This window comes from Pristis pectinata, chromosome 17, assembly GCF_009764475.1.
Source record: "Pristis pectinata isolate sPriPec2 chromosome 17, sPriPec2.1.pri, whole genome shotgun sequence".
Lineage (NCBI taxonomy): Eukaryota > Metazoa > Chordata > Chondrichthyes > Rhinopristiformes > Pristidae > Pristis > Pristis pectinata.
The window spans coordinates 5,818,697-5,837,483 of NC_067421.1; the positions used below are offsets into that span (position 1 = coordinate 5,818,697).

General features: G+C 50.1%; 1 protein-coding gene across 1 annotated transcript in view; it reads right to left on the reverse strand.

The window, feature by feature from the left end:
* Window positions 1-18,787, reverse strand: part of LOC127579594 (adenylate cyclase, terminal-differentiation specific-like) — a 34,803-nt gene that overhangs the window by 2,003 nt on the left and 14,013 nt on the right. Inside the window, exons 4-5 of the mRNA XM_052032485.1 lie at window positions 14,441-14,550; window positions 2-452 (exon numbers count right to left, since the gene is read on the reverse strand). Coding sequence (XP_051888445.1) covers window positions 2-452; window positions 14,441-14,550 — 561 coding nt within the window. The remainder of the gene's footprint in view (window position 1; window positions 453-14,440; window positions 14,551-18,787) is intronic.

The following is an 18,787-nucleotide window of genomic DNA, read 5'->3' on the forward strand; positions in this document are numbered from 1 at the left end:
CCCCATGCTCCCCCTCCTGGTCACTGGGCTGCCCCTCACTGTGTTCCTGGATGGTGGGCAGTGCCCCCTGCAGACTACACCGCCGGCGCAGCCCCACCAGCAGGGGCTGGGGCATGGAGCAGATGTCTGCATTGTTGCCCAGGTCAATCCAGGACAGCGCTGGGAAGACATTGGGCTCCTTCATCATCTCTGTCATGTCCTTGAGGATCAGCCTGGTCAGGCGGTTTCCGTTCAGCGCCAGGTTTGTGAGTTTGGGAAGGGCTGCCAGGAAAGGCAGCAGGAACTGCAGGCTGTCGTCTGTCAGCTCGGTGAAGCTCAGGTCGATGGAGGTGAGGTGGTCTCGGTTCAGCTGCAAGTGGTAGGCCACGCGCTGAACATCCCTGGGAGGCAGCGGCATTCCCGACAGATCCAACGAGTCATTCCCAATTTTCTTCTGCAAAGCTGTTTTTAAACTAGAGGGAAAGGTAGACAGTTAGAACATGGAACACAGAACTGTACAGCACAGGAACAGGCCCTTCGGCCCACCATGTCTGTGCTGACCATGATGCCAAATTAAATTAAATCCCTTCTGCCTGCACACGATCTATGTCCCTCCACTGCCTGCATGTCCACGTGTCTGTCGAACAGCCTCTTAAACACCACCATCATACCTGCCTCCACTACCGTCCCCAGAAGCCTGGTCCCGGCACCCACCACTCTCCGTGTAAAAAAACTTACCTCATAAGTCTCTTTTCAACTTTCCACTCTCACCTTAAACCTCTAATGTTTGACATTTCCACCCTGAGAACAAGACTCTGTCCACCCTATCTAAGCCCCTCGTCATTTTATGAACTTTGATCGGATCCCCCTCAGCCTCTGACGTTTATTTCAATAGTCATTCATAGAACATGGAACAGTACAGCACAGTACGGGCCCCTGGCCCATGATGTTGTGCCCAACTATATGAACACCTCCTCCAGGATCAATCTACCCCTTCCCTCCTACACAGCACATAACCCTCCATTTTTCTTACATCCATGTGCCTATCTAAGAGTCTTTTAAATGTTCCTATCGTAACAGCCTCTCCCACCACCCCTGGCAGAGTGTTCCAGGCACGCACCACTCTCTGTGTAAAAAACCTACCTCTGACATCTCTCCTGAACATTCCTCCTCTGACCTTAAACTGATGTCCTCTGGTATTGGCCATTGCTGCCCTGGGAAAAGGTGCTGGCTGTCCACTCTGTCTATGCCCCTCATAACCTTATACACCTCTATCAAGTTGCCTCTCATCCTGCATTGCTCCAAAGAGAAAAGCCCTAACTCGCTCAACCTTTCCTCATAAGACATGTTCTCTAATCCAGGCAGCATCCTGGTAAATCTCCTCTGCACCCTCTCTAAAGCTTCCACATCCTTCCTACAATGAGGCGACCAGAACTGAACACAATACTCCAAGTGTGGTCTAACCAGAGTTCTATAGAGCTGCAACATTACCTCGTGGCTCCTTAACTCAATACTTCAACTAATGAAGGGCAGCACACCATACGCCTTCTTAACCACCCTATCAACTTGCGCGGCAACTTTGAGGGATCTATGGACTTAGACCCCAAGGTCCCTCTGTTCCTCCACACTGCTCAGAATCCGGCCATTAACCTTGTACTCTGCCTTTATGTTCGTTCTTCCAAAGTGTATCAGTTCACACTTTTCTGGACTGAACTCCATCTACCACTTCTCCATCCTGCCTATATCCCGTTGCAACCTACGACAACCTTCTACACTATCCACAACCCCTCCAACCTTCATGTCATCTGCAAACTTACTAACCCATCCCTCCACTTCCTCATCCAAGTCATTTATAAAAATCACAATGAGCAGGGGTCCCAGAACAGATCCCTGCGGAACACCACTGGTCACCGTCCTCCAGGCAGAATATGCTCCATCTACCACCACCGTCTGTCTTCTATGGGTGAGCCAATTCCAAATCCATGCAGCCAAGTCTCCGTGGATCCCATGCCTCCTGACTTTCTGGATGAGCCTACCATGGGGAACCTTGTTAAATGCCTTACTAAAGTCCATATACACCACATCCACCGCTCTGCCTTCATCTATTTGTTTTGTCACCTCCTCAGAAAATTCAATTAAGCTCATGAGGCACGACCTGCCCCTCACAGAGCCATGCTGACTATCCCTAATAAGACTATGCTTCTCCAAATGCTCGTAAATCCTGTCCCTAAGAATCATCTCCAATAGTTTGCCCACCACTGATGTAAGATTCACTAGTCTACAATTCCCAGGATTATCCCTGTTACATTTCTTGAACAAGGGAACAACATTTGCCATCCTCCAATCCTCTGGTACCACTCCTGTGGCCAGGGAGGACGCAAATATCATCGTCAACGCCCCAGCAATCTCTTCCCTCCCTTCCCCTGGTAACCTGGGGTATATCCCATCCGGTACCGGGGACTTATCTATCCTCATGTTTTTCAGAAGCTCCAACACTACCTTAACCTCAACATGCTCCAGCCTGTTCTATGCTGACCTCACATTTGTCAAAGTCCCTCTCCCTGGTGAACACTGAAGCAGAGTATTCATTAAGGACCCCTCCCTACCTCCTCTGCCTCTAGGCACATGTTTTCCCCTTTATCCCTGAGTGGTCCTACCCTCACTCTAGTCACCCTCCTGTTCCACACGTTATGTGTAGAACGTCTTGGTGGTTTCCTTAACCCTACTCGCCAAGGCCTTCTCACGTCCCCTTCTAGCTCTCCTAAGTCCCTTCTTAAGTTCCTCCCTGGCTACCTTATAATTCTCAAGAGCCCTGCCTGATTTTTGCTTCCTAAAGCTTAAGTATGCTTCCTTCTTCCTCTTGACTAAATATTTCACCTCTCTCGTCCTTCACCCTACCAGCCTTTCCCTGTCTCAGTGGGACAAACCTCTCCAGAACCCCATGTAAGTATTTCCTAAACAGCCTCCACATTTCTTCTGTGCATTTCCCTGAGAACATCTGCTCCCAATTTACGCTCCCAAGATCCTACCTAATACTGTCATAATTAGCCCTCCCCCAGTCAAAAACTTTCTCATATTATCTGCTCCTCTCCCTGTCCATGACTACGCTAAAGGTCAGGGAGTTGTGGTCACTATCTCCGAAATGCTCGCCCACCGAGAGGTCTGTCACCTGACCAGGTTCATTCCCTAGTACTAGATCCAGCATGGCCTCTCCTCGAGTCGGCCTGTCCACATACTGCGTCAGGAATCCTTCCTGTACACACCTAATAAATTCTGTCTCATCTAAACCTTTCACACTAAGGAGGTGCCAATCAATATTAGGGAAGTTGAAGTCTCCCATGACAACAACCCAGTTATTTTTGCACCTTTCCGAAATCTGCACAACTTATCTGCTCCTCAGTGTCCCGGTGGCTACTGGGGGCCTACAAAATACTCCCAATAGTGATCGCTCCCTTCCTGTTTCTAACTTCCAGCATGTTCATGGTACCAGCCCGTCCTTTCCAAACACATCACAAAGGGATTGGAGCCCATCATCCACAGAGAATCCCCCGGCAGGGAGAACAGTGAATCATAGAACAATACAGCACAATACAGGCCCTTCGGCCCACCATGTTGTGCCGACCTTCAAACCACACCTAAAACTATCTAACCCCTTCCTCCCACATATCGTCTATTTTAAATTCCTCCATATGCGTATCTAACAATCTCTTGAACTTGACCAACGTATCAGCCTCCACCACCACCCCAGGCAGTGCATCCCATGCACCAACCACTCTCTGGGTGAAAAACCTCCCTCTGACATCTCCCTTGAACTTCCCCCCAATTGCCTTAAAGCCATGCCCTCTTGTATTGAGCACTGGTGCCCTGGGAAAGAGGCACTGGCTGTCTACTCTACCTATTCCTCTTAATATTTTGTACACCTCTATCATGTCTCCCCTCATCCTCCTCCTCTCCAAAGAGTAAAGCCCTAGCTCCCTTAGTCTCTCCTCATAATCCATACTCTCCAATCCAGGCAGCATCCTGGTAAATCTCCTCTGCACCCTTTCCAACGCCTCCACATCCTTCCTATAATGAGGCGACCAGAACTGGACACAGTACTCCAAGTGATCTGAAATAGCTGGGGTTTACCGCATCCAATCCCCCCAGTACTGAGACCACATCGGTGAAGGGGAGGGATTCCCACGCTGTGAACACTCGGATCTGTGCCGGAGGTTAGAGACACTCCCTCACCATTTAAAGGCATCCTCCAAACCCTGCATCTGCCAGCCGCAGCTGTGGTCACGTCCAGGTTAAAGCGTACATTGGGTCAGTGTCGGTCACGTCCCCCACGTTCACCACAACGCACCTGACCATACGGGCTGACACTTGGCCTCACTGCTTCCTGCCTGCAGCCGTGCCTTCCACAGTTTCATCCCCTCTCCCCACACTTCACCTTCCCACTGTGGGACAGAGCGAATGGGAATCCCCAACTACTACCAGTAGAACTAGCAATCCCACTGGGAATGCTTAGCCCAATCCGTAAAACCAGGCAACATTTGGTCCTGCTGAAAGAACCAGTAACAGAGAGAGGGAGGACTGTCCAGTGCTGTGATCCCAGCACCAGTAACAAACAAACTGAACCAGTTGTTGAGTTGAAGTGCCAACCAACAGAATCGGAAGGCATGTGGTGACCTGGTCACATAACTGGGGTGGAACCCGGAGAGCTGGGCGTTTGTTCACACATGGGACACAGTTGACATCAGACGCAGGCTGATGAGATACACCCGTCCACAGGCAAGGCAACTCCAGCTCCTGGCACACACTTCAAAGCTGCCCACAGCACTGCAGAAGGGGGGGGGGGGGGGGGTGGCAGATTCCCTCCCCGTTGGACAGCAGTGACCCAGGTGGGGTCTGGCAACAACCCAGTAATTTTGTGGATGCTCGTCATTTAGTAATCCCTTGTTTGAAGGTTCCAGATTGTTGACTGAATTGAAACTTACTGCTGGTTGGGTTTGAACCTGGGACTCCAGGAACGTGACCACTGTGCCAGTGTGGGAAGAGCAGTGACATTAGCGGGCGTAGTGTTGCGCGGGTATTGGTTTTGGCCGGGTTGTTTCTTTCTGTACTAGGTGTAGCGTATTTGCTGTTGGTTGTTTTTTTGTAGTGTTTTTAACGAATAAACGTTTTGTGAAAAAAAAAGAGCAGTAACATCCCTCAGGCTGGGCTGCTGACAGTCTGGTTGCGACGGCTGGGGACAGGTCCCCCAGTTCACTGGAAGGACACGGCCAGGTCGATTCTCCCACCCTGCTCTCACAAAGAGGGCCGATGGTGCACAATCTGTACAGTCAGTCCAGAACAAACCTGGCCTGACCCAGGAATCCCAGTGCAGCAGAGCTCAGAGCCACAGCTTCACCCAGCCCAGTACTTCACAGTTACCCTGACATCAGCACTCAATCCACTTGTCCTTGGTTTCCCAAAATACGTGTGTGGAAACAGCACTGTTTCCATGGTGATGCAATCACAAATCCATAGTTTCCAGCGTGAAACACAATGAGGGTCTCTCGGAAGTTCAATTGGGCATGTCCTGGCTATCTGTCACCTTCTGCAGAGGTGGTGAGGGATGGCGGGGTGGGCGGAAGGACAAAGGGTGAGGCCAGGATTGTCAAGGTGATAAATTCATCCAGTTGATGAGGGTGATTAGGGGGAGAGAGAGCGAGAGAGAGCGAGAGAGAGCGAGAGCGACAGAGCGAGAGAGAGAGAGAGAGCGCCATTTGGTTTATGGATTAATAGGGACACAGAAAGAGAAGGAAACTCTCTCTCAAACTTCTCTCATTACTCTACCAAATGCCTTTATGCACAACTGTTGTCCTCTGGCGAGGTGCTGGAAAAATGTTGTGCCTTTATTTAAGAAGGGCAATAAGGATAGACCTGGTAATTATAGACCCATTTGCCTAACATCCATGGTAGGTAAGTTGCTGGAAAGTATTCTGAGGGATAAAATATACTTACATTTGGAAAGGCAGGGGTTGATTAGGGATAGCCAGCATGGCTTTGTGTGTGGGAGATCTTGAATTATGGATTTGACTGAGTTTTTTGATGAAGTGATGAGGAAGGTTGATGAGGGGTGGGCAGTAGATGCAGTATATATGGATTTCAGTAAGGCTTTTGATAAGGTTCCGCATGGTCGGCTGCTCTGGAAGGTTAGATCACGTGGCATCCAAGGAGAGCTGGTAAACTGGATACAACATTGGTTGGATGGTGGGAAACAGAGGGCGATGGTGGAAGGATGTTTCTGAGACTGAAGGTCTGTGACTAGTGGTGTGTCCCAGGGGTCGGTGCTGGGCCCATTGTTAATTGTCATCTATATTAACGATTTGGATGAGAAAATATGAGGAATAGTTAGTAAGTTTGCAGGTGACACAAAAATAAGTAGTATCGTAGACAGTGAAGAGGAGTATCGAGAATTGCAGTGGGATCTTGATCAGCTGGGTAGGTGGGCTGAGGAATGGCAAATGGAGTTTAATTCAGATAAGTGTGATATTCAAATAAATTCAGATATTCAAATAAATGTATTTTGGAAGGACAAATCAAGGTAGGACTTTTACATTGAACGGAAGGCCCCAGGTACTGTTGTAGAACAGAGGGACCTCGGAGTACAGGTGCAGGGTTCCCTTACAGTGGAGTCACAGGTAGACAGGGCAGTGAAGGAGGCTTTTGGCACACTGGCCTTCATCAGTTGGGGCATTGAATATAGAAGATGGGTGGTTATGTTGTGATTGTACAAGATGTTGGTGAGGTCACACTTGGAGTATTGTGTTCACTTTGGTCACCCCGTTATAGGAAGGATGTGATTAAACTGGAAAGGGTGCAAAATGTTGCTGGGAGTCAACTGTCTGAGTTATAGGGAGAGGTTAGACAGGCTGGGCCTTTACTCCTGGAATGTAGCAGACTGAGGGATGATCACAAAGAGGTATATAAAATCATGATGAACATAGATACGATGAATGGTCTTTTTTTCCAGGGTTGGGGAACCAAAAACTAGAGGACATAGTTTTAAGGTTAGAGGTGAAAGGTTTACTAAGAACCTGCCGGGCAACTTTTTTTTTCTTCATTGCGGGTGGTAGATATATGGAACCTGCCGCCAGATGAAGTGGTTGAGGCAGGTACATTTGATACATTTAAGAAGTATGTGGACAGGTATATGGATGACAATAATTTAGAGGGATATGGGCCAAGTGCTGGGAAATGGGATTAGCTTGAACATACATCTTGGTCGGTGTGGAAATGTATGGGCCAAAGGGGCTTTTTCCCTGCTGTACAACTCCATGACTCTGTCTCCACAGCAACCTTGGCCTCGCCTGTCAGTGATGTTCCGTTGGTCCCATCCTCCTCTTCCCCACCCTCTCCGCTACTTGACACTTGCTTGTTGCCACATTCCCATGTCTGACAATGGGTCATCGACCTGAAATGTTAACGATGTGTCTCCCCCCACAGACGCTGCCTGACCTGCTGAGGATTCCTGGCATTTATTTCAGACTTCCAGCATCGACAATGTTTCTGATTTTCAAGCTTGCTGTGCCATAACCAGCTGACCACTGCATTACTTGGTGCACAATGTTTTAATCTGAACAGTTGTATGAGAATCTCATGATCCATTTGCTTTAAGCCCTCTTTCGAGCTAAAGCTTACAAATCCGATTAAATTTGCCAGTTTGACACAACGCTCTGCTGGCTGTCGTGGAAAGTAGGTGACCGGTGGCCCTGACCTCTGCACCCTGCCAGTCCTCCCCTGGCACCAGCCCCTAACCAAATGCTGGTGCCTAACGCCCCCTCTCCCCGTCCCAGCCCAATTCCAAGTGGTGACCTGGGAAGGGGAGGACCGGGTGCCCCGGTCTCCGGGGGTGTGAAGGTTAACGCAACGGGACAGCAGTTGGGAGACCACTCCAGCAAAGCCCACTGGGTGATTCGTTTCCTGAAAGTAATTCATCTGAGTGAATGAGCCCAGAGAGATTTACTCACACCCTGACCAACCTCTGAAGGAATGTTTCTACAGCTGACTTTCAATGTATGCCCTCTTCTGTCACAGCCTTACCTCTGGTCCCACTGTTCCAGACACAGTGCAAGGACATTGTTCCATTCCCTCAGAAGTTTCTCCTCCTCATTCACGTTTTGTAATCACTCCTCATAACCTCCTCACGGGTCAAAGGTAGACAGGCGGAGGGAGGTGGCAGATCAACTGATTTCATTGAAGGAGAGCACAGGCTCGAGGGGCGAAATGGTTTGTTCTGCTCCTGTGATCCTGTCCCCCTAGTTCCTCCCACCCTCTCCAGCTTCCTGGTTCTAATAACTCATAGATCCTTTCAATTAGCCAGAATAAAACCCAGGATTCTGACTGCATTTACAGCAGTCATTTGTTCTACCTAGGGCGGGCACGGTAGTGTAGCGGTTAGCGTGACGCTATTACAGCGCCAGCGACCCAGGTTCAATCCTGGCTGCTGCCTGTAAGGAGTTTGTACGTTCTCCCCGTGTCTGCGTGGGTTTGCTCCGGTTTCCTCCCACATCCCAAAGACGTACGGGTTAGGAAGTTGTGGGCGTGCTATGTTGGCGCCGGAAGCGTGGCGACACTTGCGGGCTGCTCCCCAGAACACCCTACGCAAAAGATGCATTTCACTGTGTGTTTCGATGTACATGTGACTAATAAAGAGATCTTATCTTATCTACCCTCACTGAGCATTGTTCTGGTAGCCTAATTTCAGGACTCGGCACACTGCTCCACCTCTCAGCAAGGTCTCGGCCGATCCAATCTTGACTGCGGCTTCCCTCTCCTGTTCCCGTAACCCCATGGTCCAAGAATCTGTCTCTCTCCCCACTGGAAGATATTCTGTGACTCTGCCTCTCTGGGGGGGGGGGGCACAGAGAATTCCAAAGATTCAACAGTGCCAAAGATTCCCCTCTCACCTCCATCTGGAAAGGGCAACCCCTTGCCCTATAGTTCTGCCCCCAGTTCTAGATACCCCCACTAGGGGAAACATCCACCCAGCACCCAACCTTTTAGAATCCTGTATTTCAATGTGATCACATCTCCTTCTCCTAAACTCCGATAATTATCGAGCCAATCTGCTCACCCTTCCCTCATAAGACAGCCCCTTCAACCCAGGAACCAACCTGGCTAACTTTCTCTGAGCCGCCTCCAGTGCAAGTAAATGAAAACTTGGGACCAAAACTCTCTGTAGTCCCCAAGCGCGGTCTCACCAACACCCTGCTCAGTTGTAGAGAGGTGCCCTATATTTATGCCTGTACATTCCCCTCGCCTTCCTAACTGGTACATGTGTGAACTCCCCCAGATCCCTCTGTACAGCACCTGTAGCCTCTCCATTCTACCACCATCTGGGCCGTGCCATCTTCTCGCAGCTCCCATCGGGCAGGAGGTACAGAAGCCTGAAGTCCCACACCACCAGGTTCAGGAACAGCTACTTCCCTTCAACCACTCGGTTCCTGAACCAACCAGCACAACCCTAATCAGTTTAGCAACACTATGACCACTTTGAACTACAATGGACTTTGTCCCTTTTTGTTCTAGTTGTGTTCTTGTAAAAATTGTGTACAATTTATATTAAATTTATGCTTTTCTTGTGAATGCTGCTTATCTGATGCTCTGTGCCTGTGATGCTGCTGTAAGTTTTTCATTACACCTGTGCACACATGTGCACACATGTATGTGTGCATATGACAATAAAGTCAACTTTGATTTTAAACAATATCCTGCTTTGCTATTCTCCCCACCAAACTAGATAACCCTAAATTTCCCAACATTGCACACTGCCAAACTTTTGCCCACTCACTTAACCTATCAATATCCCCCTACAGACACTTTGGGCCAGATTCCCTGACCCACATCCAGGCTGCCTGTACTTCCTGTAACTGCCTGTAGTTTCTGGTTGGGGAGTGGCAGGACAGGTACTGAACCACCGACCTTCCGGCAGCTGGTAACATGGGTCCCTCACAGCGCTGCTGGGATCGTGACCTCCCGACCCTCTTCTAGGGGAGCAACATCCCCTTACAGCGATCCAGGCTCCACCGAGAACAGTCGAGGGCATCTTCTCCTTGGGGCTTGGCCTGGTCGAGGAGTACAGGAGGAAGCCCCTGTAACAGGAACGAGTGGAGGGTGACCTCACCTATGGCTAGAGAATACAGTGGCCATGATGAAGGTTGAGAGGAACACCCAAAGGATGTACAGGAAGGGCTGCGAGAGACAAGCTCAGTGAATAATGGGGGTTCCAAGTGTATCCAAGTGCCCCCTTGACAAGCGAAGGTCTCCAAGGCCTGAGGATGGCCAACAATGAGGCAGATATTAATGTGGACACCCTACAGCGTCCACAATGAGAGCCACAATGTAATGGGCTGGGTGAGCCAGAGGAAATGGAAGGAGCTGTGGAGAGACGACGGGAGGTGTGGCAGGCACAGAGGGAACAAGGGGGGATGAGGAGAATGTTCTCCTCCCCCGCGGCCCCAGGCAGGAACCGTCCTGACCACAGAGCTGAACAGTCCCGATGCCCCGAGGATGAATTTTTTAAATTTTTAAATTTTATTTTACAGCGTGGTAACAGGTCCCTCCGGCCCAACGAGTCCGCGCCGCCCATTTTAAACCCAAATTAACCTACCCGTACATCTTTGGAATGTGGGAGGAAACCGGAGCACCCGGAGGAAACCCACGCAGACGCGGGAGGACGCACAACCTCCTGACAGGCAGCGGCGGGAATCGAACCCCGATCGCTGGCGCTGTAATAGCGTCGCGCTAACCGCTACGCTCCCGCGCCTCCCTAATGAAGGATCAAGAGTTGTTGAAGAGCATCGGCAGCTGTTCAACAAATGCCACCAGTCTGATGCTGAGACAGTTATCATCTGTCCGGGAAGAAAGGCATCGAGCCTTGGTCACAATGAATACGTTCCTCCAACTTTATAACTGGAATAATTCCATTTTCCTGGAGACATTGACTGTACATCACTATTCCGATGGTGCTTACCTACTGGACAAGAATGAAGTTCACACCAATTCTGAATCCACGGCACACCAGACTGATGCATCAGAATTGACTCCAGAGTCGGGCATCAGCTGCCAGGTAAGTTCATTCCCACCCCTCTCCACAGATCGAGGAGGAGACTGCAGACACCATTCTCTGGGTAGGGTTTAGTGCAGCTAAAGCACTACAGCCTGCCCCTCTCAGCTCACTGCACGCAGAGTGCACACACGTGTAAGGCTGAGGCCCATAGTGTTGCTCAATGTGACAGAAATACTCCGGCCTCTCTCTTCAGTGCATGTAGCCCTGGTGAAATCCTCCGGCCTCTCTCTTCCAGCAGTGCTTAATGTGGAAAATGCCAGACTCTCTCTTTAAATGTGCACAGTATTTTGTAATTAATTTACTGTGACGTGCTTAATGTGTGCATGCATCAGGGCATCTTCTTCAACGGCAGTACTCAGCCATGGGTAGTGGGCATCCCGAGTCACCGCCGGGAGCCCCTGGCCTCTCATTCGTCAGCCCCGGCTGTCTGCTCGCCCTGAGCAGGTTGAAAATGTCACAAAGGGTCGCGTCTGCCAGTGAGGGAGATCTGAAGGGACTCCACAGCTTGAAGCTACACAGCTGTGGTGATCCCTGTTAATCCCAGCGGGTGATACAGATTTATAGAGATTGATTGTGAGTGGGAAAGGATTAGAGAGTGTTTGAGAGAGAGAGAGAGAGAGAGCAAGAGAGAGAGAGAGCGAGAGAGAGAGTGTGTGTGCATGAGAGTGTGCGTGAGAGTGCGAGAGAGCGAGGGAGTGCAAGAGGGAGAGTGCAAGAGAGTGAAAGAGAGAGCGAGAGAAAACAGACAGACATCTGGTGTCCGGAGTTCGATAGCTTTAGCAAAGCTATCAATTCCCCATACACACTCCACAGAGATCTGTATGCTGGCAATAACCGGGTTGCACCACACTCTGTGCTGAGGAATTATGAAGGATCACACCTCTGGGTGAACAAATGTCTCCTCATCTCTGTCCTAAGTCTCAGAGCTGTAGTCACAGGCCAAGGCTGTGACACAGCCAGTAGAGCTGCTGCCTCGCAGCTCCAGAGACCTGGGTTCGAGCCTGACCTCGGGCGCTGTCTGTGTGGAGTTTGCACGTTCTCCCTGTGACCGTGTGGGTTTCCCCAGGTGCTCTGGTTTCCTCCCACATCCCAAATTGGTTGGTAGCTTAATTGGCTGCTTTAAATTGCCCCTAGTGTGTAGGTGAGGGGTAGAATCGGGGGAGTTGGTGGGAATGTGGGGAGAATAACATGGGATTAGCGAAGGATTGGTGTAAAACCCGAGTGGTCCAGCATCGGATTTTCTTTAGAAATCCCAATCTGGCTCATCCACTCGTCCAGAGTGAGGGGAGACCAGGGGCCCATGGGGCCGGGGAGATCACAGGGCCGAGGAGACCAGGGGGCTGGGACCAGGGGCCAGGAATGTGGGCAGGTTTAGCCGGAGCCAGGGTCCGCAGTACTTCTATGTTCCAGTTTATACAAGCTGAAACTCACCTGGTTCTATTTCCTCCCTCCTGTGAACTCACCGGCTTCACTGGAAAATTCACCATACTGCTGTGTAATGCATGAAAAGTGTAAGTAAAGAGTGTTGGGGTTTGCCAGGATTAACATCCAACAGTCTGGAAATGTGCTGGTCCAGCACTGCCCGAGTCCCGAGGATATCCAACTGCAATAACGTTGTATAAATGGGTGCTTGATGGATGGCATGGCCATGATGGGCCAAAGGGTCTTCTGAAATATCCTACCCCATATCCTGAGATGCGAGCCCTTGTCTGACACTCCCCAGCCAGGGCAACATCCTCTCCACGTCCAACCTGTCGAGCCCTGTCAGAATTTTGTACCCTCCAGTGAGGTCCCTTCTTCTAACCCAGTGAACACAATTCCTCTTCGTACTGCCCTGTCATCCCAGGAACAGTCCGGTGATCCCTCACTGCACTCCCTCGATGGCAAGTATCTAGAAACATAGAAAACCTACAGCACAATTCAGGCCCTTTGGCCCACAAAACTGTGCCGAACATGTCCCTACCTTAGAAATTACTAGGCTTACCCATAGCCCTCTATTTTACTCAGCTCCATGTACCTGTCTAACAGTCTCTTAAAAGACCCTATAGTATCCGCCTCCACTGCCGTTTCCGGCAGCCCATTCCACGCACTCACCACTCTCTGAGTAAAAAACTTACCCCTGACATCTCCTCTATACCTACTCCCCAGCACCTTAAACCTATGTCCTCTTGTGGCCACCATTTCAGCCCTGGGGAAAAGCTTCCGACTATCTCAGGCACATAGCATCATACCTCCCTCAGATATGACCGATCTGATGCTATGTGCCTGTGATGCTGCTGCAAGTGAGTTTTTCATTGCCCCTGTGCACACATGGACTTGTGCGTGTGACAATAAACTCGCCTTTGACTTTGACCAGACTGCACACAGTGCTGGGAGTGGTCTCACCAAGGCCCTGTATCACTGCAGCAACCTCCTGTCGTCAAACCTCTGCACTGAAGGCCAACATACCACGTGCCGTCTTCACCTCTCGCTGCACCCAGACATCAGTGACTGGTGTTTACACCATCAGCTCCCTTCTACCCCCATTCAGCAATACTCTGTTCCTCCCCCGAAGTGGGTGACTGCACCTTTATCCACATTACACAGGAACAGCCTTGTCTGCCCGCTCACTCGACGTCTAAATCGCCCGGAAGCCTCTTTTCATCCCCCTCACAGCTCTCAGTCCTTCGTTTTGTGTCATTGGCAAACCTGGACATTTTACACTTGGTTCTCCTGTCCCAGTCGCTGATGTACGTGGTGGAGATCTGAGCCCACGTCCCACTCCGGCACTGCCTCCCCCACACCGGCCTGTGAGGGTCCCACCTACAGCAGGGCCCAGGCACTGAGCCCTGCCGTCCCTCACTCACAGTCCCTCACTACCGCTCCCTCATTACCACTCTCTCACTCACGGCCCTTCACCCCAACTCCCCACTCCCTCACTACCACTCCCTCACAGTCCCTCACTACCACTCTCTCACTGACAGTCCCTCACCCCTGGCCCCTCACTCCCACTCCCGGCCCCTCACCCCCGCTCCCTCACCCTCATTCCCGGCCCCTCACTCCCGCTCCCTCACCCCTGGCCCCCCTCACAGTCCCTCACCCATGGCCCCTGCCTCCCTCATATCACCACCTCCCCCCACCCCCCACCGCCCCCAGCACCGACCATCAGGCTGAGGACAGCCCACCTTTCCCTGCTCCACGTTCTGTCTCCCGACCAGATTTCACCCCATCACTTAAGCCTCCTTAATCTTTCTGCTTCAGGATTACGTTGATCTCTTACTTCTCAGAGGAACTAATCTCCCTGCTGAGATTAAAACCTGCTGCCTTATCTTGGCCTCTGCCTCACGTGTGTGTGGATGCAGGGTCTCCCTGCCGGGTACTCACCAGGGCTGCGAGTGCCGGGACACCGCCTGTCGCTGCCACTTGGAGTGTGGAGTCAGATGGTAGATCAGCTGTCGGCAGAGCTTCTCGGCAGACTTCAGCGACTCCAGCTCCTGAAACACCCAACAGTGCGGAAACCTTCACCGGGCAGTCTGGCTCAGCGCATCCCTCTGTACACGAGGGAGTGACCCAGCAACCCCCCCCCACACACACACACACACACAAAACCATGGCCAGAACACGGGAGCACATGGCGGTCAGGGGGTTGACCGTTACCTTGAGTGGGCTGCAGGAGCAGCAGACTCCAGGTGTGGAGAGCTGCGTCCGGGACCCAGGTACCCCCTGCCACCACCTCAGGCAGGCCAGGGGGGTTGTCCTCCTTGGAGCAGGGGGACCGGGCGGAGAGGGACCAGAGGGAGGGGGACCTGGTGCAGGGGGAACTGACAGAGGGGGACCTGAGAGGGGGAAACGATGGAGGGGGACACAATTATAAGAGGCACAGATAGGGTGGGTTGTAGGAGGCCGTACCTTGGATCAGAGATGTCTAGAAACCAGAGGGACATTAAATTGAAGGAGAGGGTTCCAGGGGACTTGAGGAAAATCTTTTCCCGGGGGGTGGCCATGTGGTGGTGGTTGGAGTCTGGAACATGCTGCCTGAGGGGGTGCTGGAGGCAGAGACTCCCGCCACATTGAAGAAGTGTCTGGGTGAGCACTCGAGTCACCAAGGCATGGAAGGTTGGAGACCAAGTGTGCTGGTAACTGGGATCAGTGTGGATGGGTGCAACGGTCAACATGGACAGGATGGGCTGAAGGGCCTGTTTGCACCAGAGCTGGGCTTCGTGGAGGCAGCAGGCTCGGGGGCAGAGGGTGACCCAGGGTTTAAACTAGTTTGCGAGAGGGATGGGAACCGGAGGGATATGTCAGAGGAAGAAGGGCATGGAGTAAAGCCAGATCTAACATATAGGGAGGCTTTGAGGAAGGAGAAGCAGAGTACAGGGTATAAAAGTAGTAAGGTGGATGGGCTAAAGAGCACTTACTTAAATGCAAGAAGTATCAGAAATAAGGGAGATGAACTGAGAGCTTGGATAAATACATGGGACTATGATATTGTGGCTCTTGCAGAGATTTGGCTGTCATCAGGGCAGGAATGGATACTGAATATTCCTGGTTTTCAGTGTTTTAAAAGGGATGGGGAGGGGGGTAGAAGAGGAGGAGGGGTGGCGATACTGGTCAGGGACACTATTACAGCTGCAGAAAGGGTGGATAATGTAGAAGGATCCTCTCTAGAGTCAATATGGGTGGAAGTTAGGAACAAGAAAGGAGCAGTTACTCTACTGGGAGTATGCTATAGGCCCCCCCCCCACCCCCCCGGTAGCAGCAGGGATACTGAGGAGCAGATTGGGAGGCAGATTTTGGAAAGGTGCAAGAACAACAGGGTTATTATAGTGGGAGACTTCAACTTCCCAAATATTGATTGGCACCTGCTTAGTACCAAAGGTTTAGACGGGGCAGAGTTTGTTAAGTTTGTTAAGGGTTCCGTTGTTTCAGACGTGGTAGAGGGGGAGGGATGAAAGGGGGAGGAGTGGCGTTACTAGTCAGGGAAAATATCACAGCTGTGTGTAGACAGCCTGTAGGGCTCATCTACAGACTCGTATGGGTGGAGCTGAGGAACAGGAAAGGTGTGGCCACACTAATAGGGTTGTACTATAGACTGCCCAATAGTCAGAATTGGAGGAACAAATCTGTAGTGAGATAGCAGACCAATGCAAGAAACAGAAAGTTGTAATAGTAGGGGATTTTAACTTTCCACATATTGACTGGGACTCCCACACTGTGAAAGGGCTGGATAGCTTGGAATTTGTCAAATGTGTTCAGGAAAATTTTCTAAATCAATATATAGAGGTACCAACGAGAGAGAATGCAATACTTGATCTCCTATTAGGGAACCAGACAGGTCAGGTGACAGAAGTATGTGTAGGTGAACGTCTTGGGTCCAGTGACCATAATGTCATTAGTTTCAAGTTAATTATGGATAAGGATAGGTCTGGTCCCCGAGCTGAGGTTCTGAATTGGAGAAAGGCCAATTTTGTGGAAATGAGGATCTAGGAAGAGTGGATTGGGATGTTGTTTTCTGGCAAGGACGTGCTCAGTAAGTGGAAGGCCTTCAAAGGCGAAATTTTGAGAGTGCAGACTTTGCACGTTCCTGCCAGGATTAAAGGCAAAGTTAACAAGCATAGGGAACCTTGGTTTTCAAGGGATACTGGTGATCTGGTTAAGAAAAAGAGAGAGGTGTATAGCAGGTATAGGCAACTGGGAACAAATGAGGTACTTGAAGAGTATAGAAAAAGTAAGAAAATACTAAAAAAGGAAATCAGGAAGACAAAAAGCAGACATGAGGCTGCTTTGGCAGATAATGTGAAGGTAAACCTGAAGGGTTTCTACAAGTACATTAAGAGTAAAAGGATAGTAAGGGACAAAATTGGTCCCCTAGAAGATCAGAGTGGTCGTCTATGTGTGGAGCCTCAGGAGATGGGGGAGGTCTTAAACAGTTTTTTTGCATCAGTATTTACTCAGGAAATGGGCATAGTGGATATGGAAGGAAGGGAAACCAGCAGTAGTGTCATGGAACATATAGAGATTAAAGAGGAGGAGGTGCTTGATGCTTTACAGCGAATAAAGGTAGATAAATCCCCAGGGCCTGACAAGATATTTCCTCGGACATTGAGAGAGACTAGTGTAGAAATTGCAGGGCCCCTGGCAGATACATTTAAAATGTCCTTAGCCACAGGTGCGGTGCCGGAGGACTGGAGGATAGCTCATGTTGTTCCATTGTTTAACAAATGCTCTAAAAGTAAGCCAGGTAATTACAGGCTGGTGAGCCTGACATCAGTAGTGGGTAAATTATCGGAAGGTGTTCTGAGAGATCGGATATACAAGTATTTGGACAGCCAAGGGCTGATTAAGGATAGTCAGCATGGCTTTATGCTTGGTAGATCGTGTTTAACGAATCTTGTAGAGTTTTTCGAAGAGGTTACCAAGAAAGTAGGTGAAGGAAAGGCTGTGGATGTCGTCTACATGGACTTTAGTAAGGCCTTTGACAAGGTCCCACATGGAAGGTTAGTTCAGAAGGTTCAGTCACTAGGTATCCATGGAGAGGTTGTAAACTAGATTCGAAATTGGCTGTGTGGGAGAAGACAGAGAGTGGTAGTGGATGATTGTTTCTCAGACTGGAGGCCTGTGACTAGTGGTGTGCCTCAGGGATCTGTGCTGGGGCCATTGTTGTTTGTTGTCTATATCAATGATCTAGATGATAATGTGGTAGATTGGATCAGCAAGTTTGCTGATGATACTAAGATTGGAGGCGTAGTGGACAGTGAGGAAGGCTTTCAAAGCTTGCAGAGGAATCTGAACCAACTGGAAGAATGGGCCAGAAAATGGCAGATGGGATTTAATGCAGACAAGTGTGAGGTGTTGCATTTTGGAAGGACAAATCAAGGTAGGACATACACAGTAAATGGTAGGGCACTGAGGAATGCAGAGGAACTAAGGGATCTGGGAGTTCAGATACATAATTCCCTGAAAGTGGCGTCACAGGTAGACAGGGTTGTAAAGAAAGCTTTTGGCATCCTGGCATTCATAAATCAAAGTATTGAGTACAGGAGTTGGGATGTTATGGTGAGGTTGTATGAGACATTGGTGAGGCCAAATTTGGAGTATTGTGTGCAGTTCTGGTCACCTAACTATAGGACGGATGTCAGTAAGATTGAAAGAGTGCAGAGGAGATTTACTAGAATGTTGCCGGGTCTTCAGGAGTTGAATTACAGGAAAAGATTGAACAGGTTAGGACTTTATTGCCTGGAGCACAGAAGAATGAGGGGAGACTTGACAGAGGTTTACAAAATTATGAGGGGTATAGACAGAGTTAATGCGAGTAGGCTCTTTCCACCTAGATTAGGAGAGATAAGTACGAAAGGACATGGCTTTAGGGTGAAAGGGGAAAGGTTTAGGGGGAACATTAGGGGGAACTTCTTCACTCAGAGGGTGGTGGGAGTGTGGAACGGGCTGCCATCTGATGTGGTAAATGCAGGCTCACTCTTAAGTTTTAAGAATAAATTGGATAGATACATGGACGGGAGAGGTCTGGAGGGTTATGGACTGGGTGCAGGGAAGTGGGACTAGCGGAATAACGTCTTGGCACAGACTAGAAGGGTTGAATGGCCTGTTTTCTGTGCTGTAGTGTTCTACGGTTCTAATTGTGTCCAGGACGGATTCCTGTCACAGTATGTTGACAGGCCAACTAGACAGAATGCCATATTAGATATAGTATTAGGTAATGAGCCAGGTCAGGTG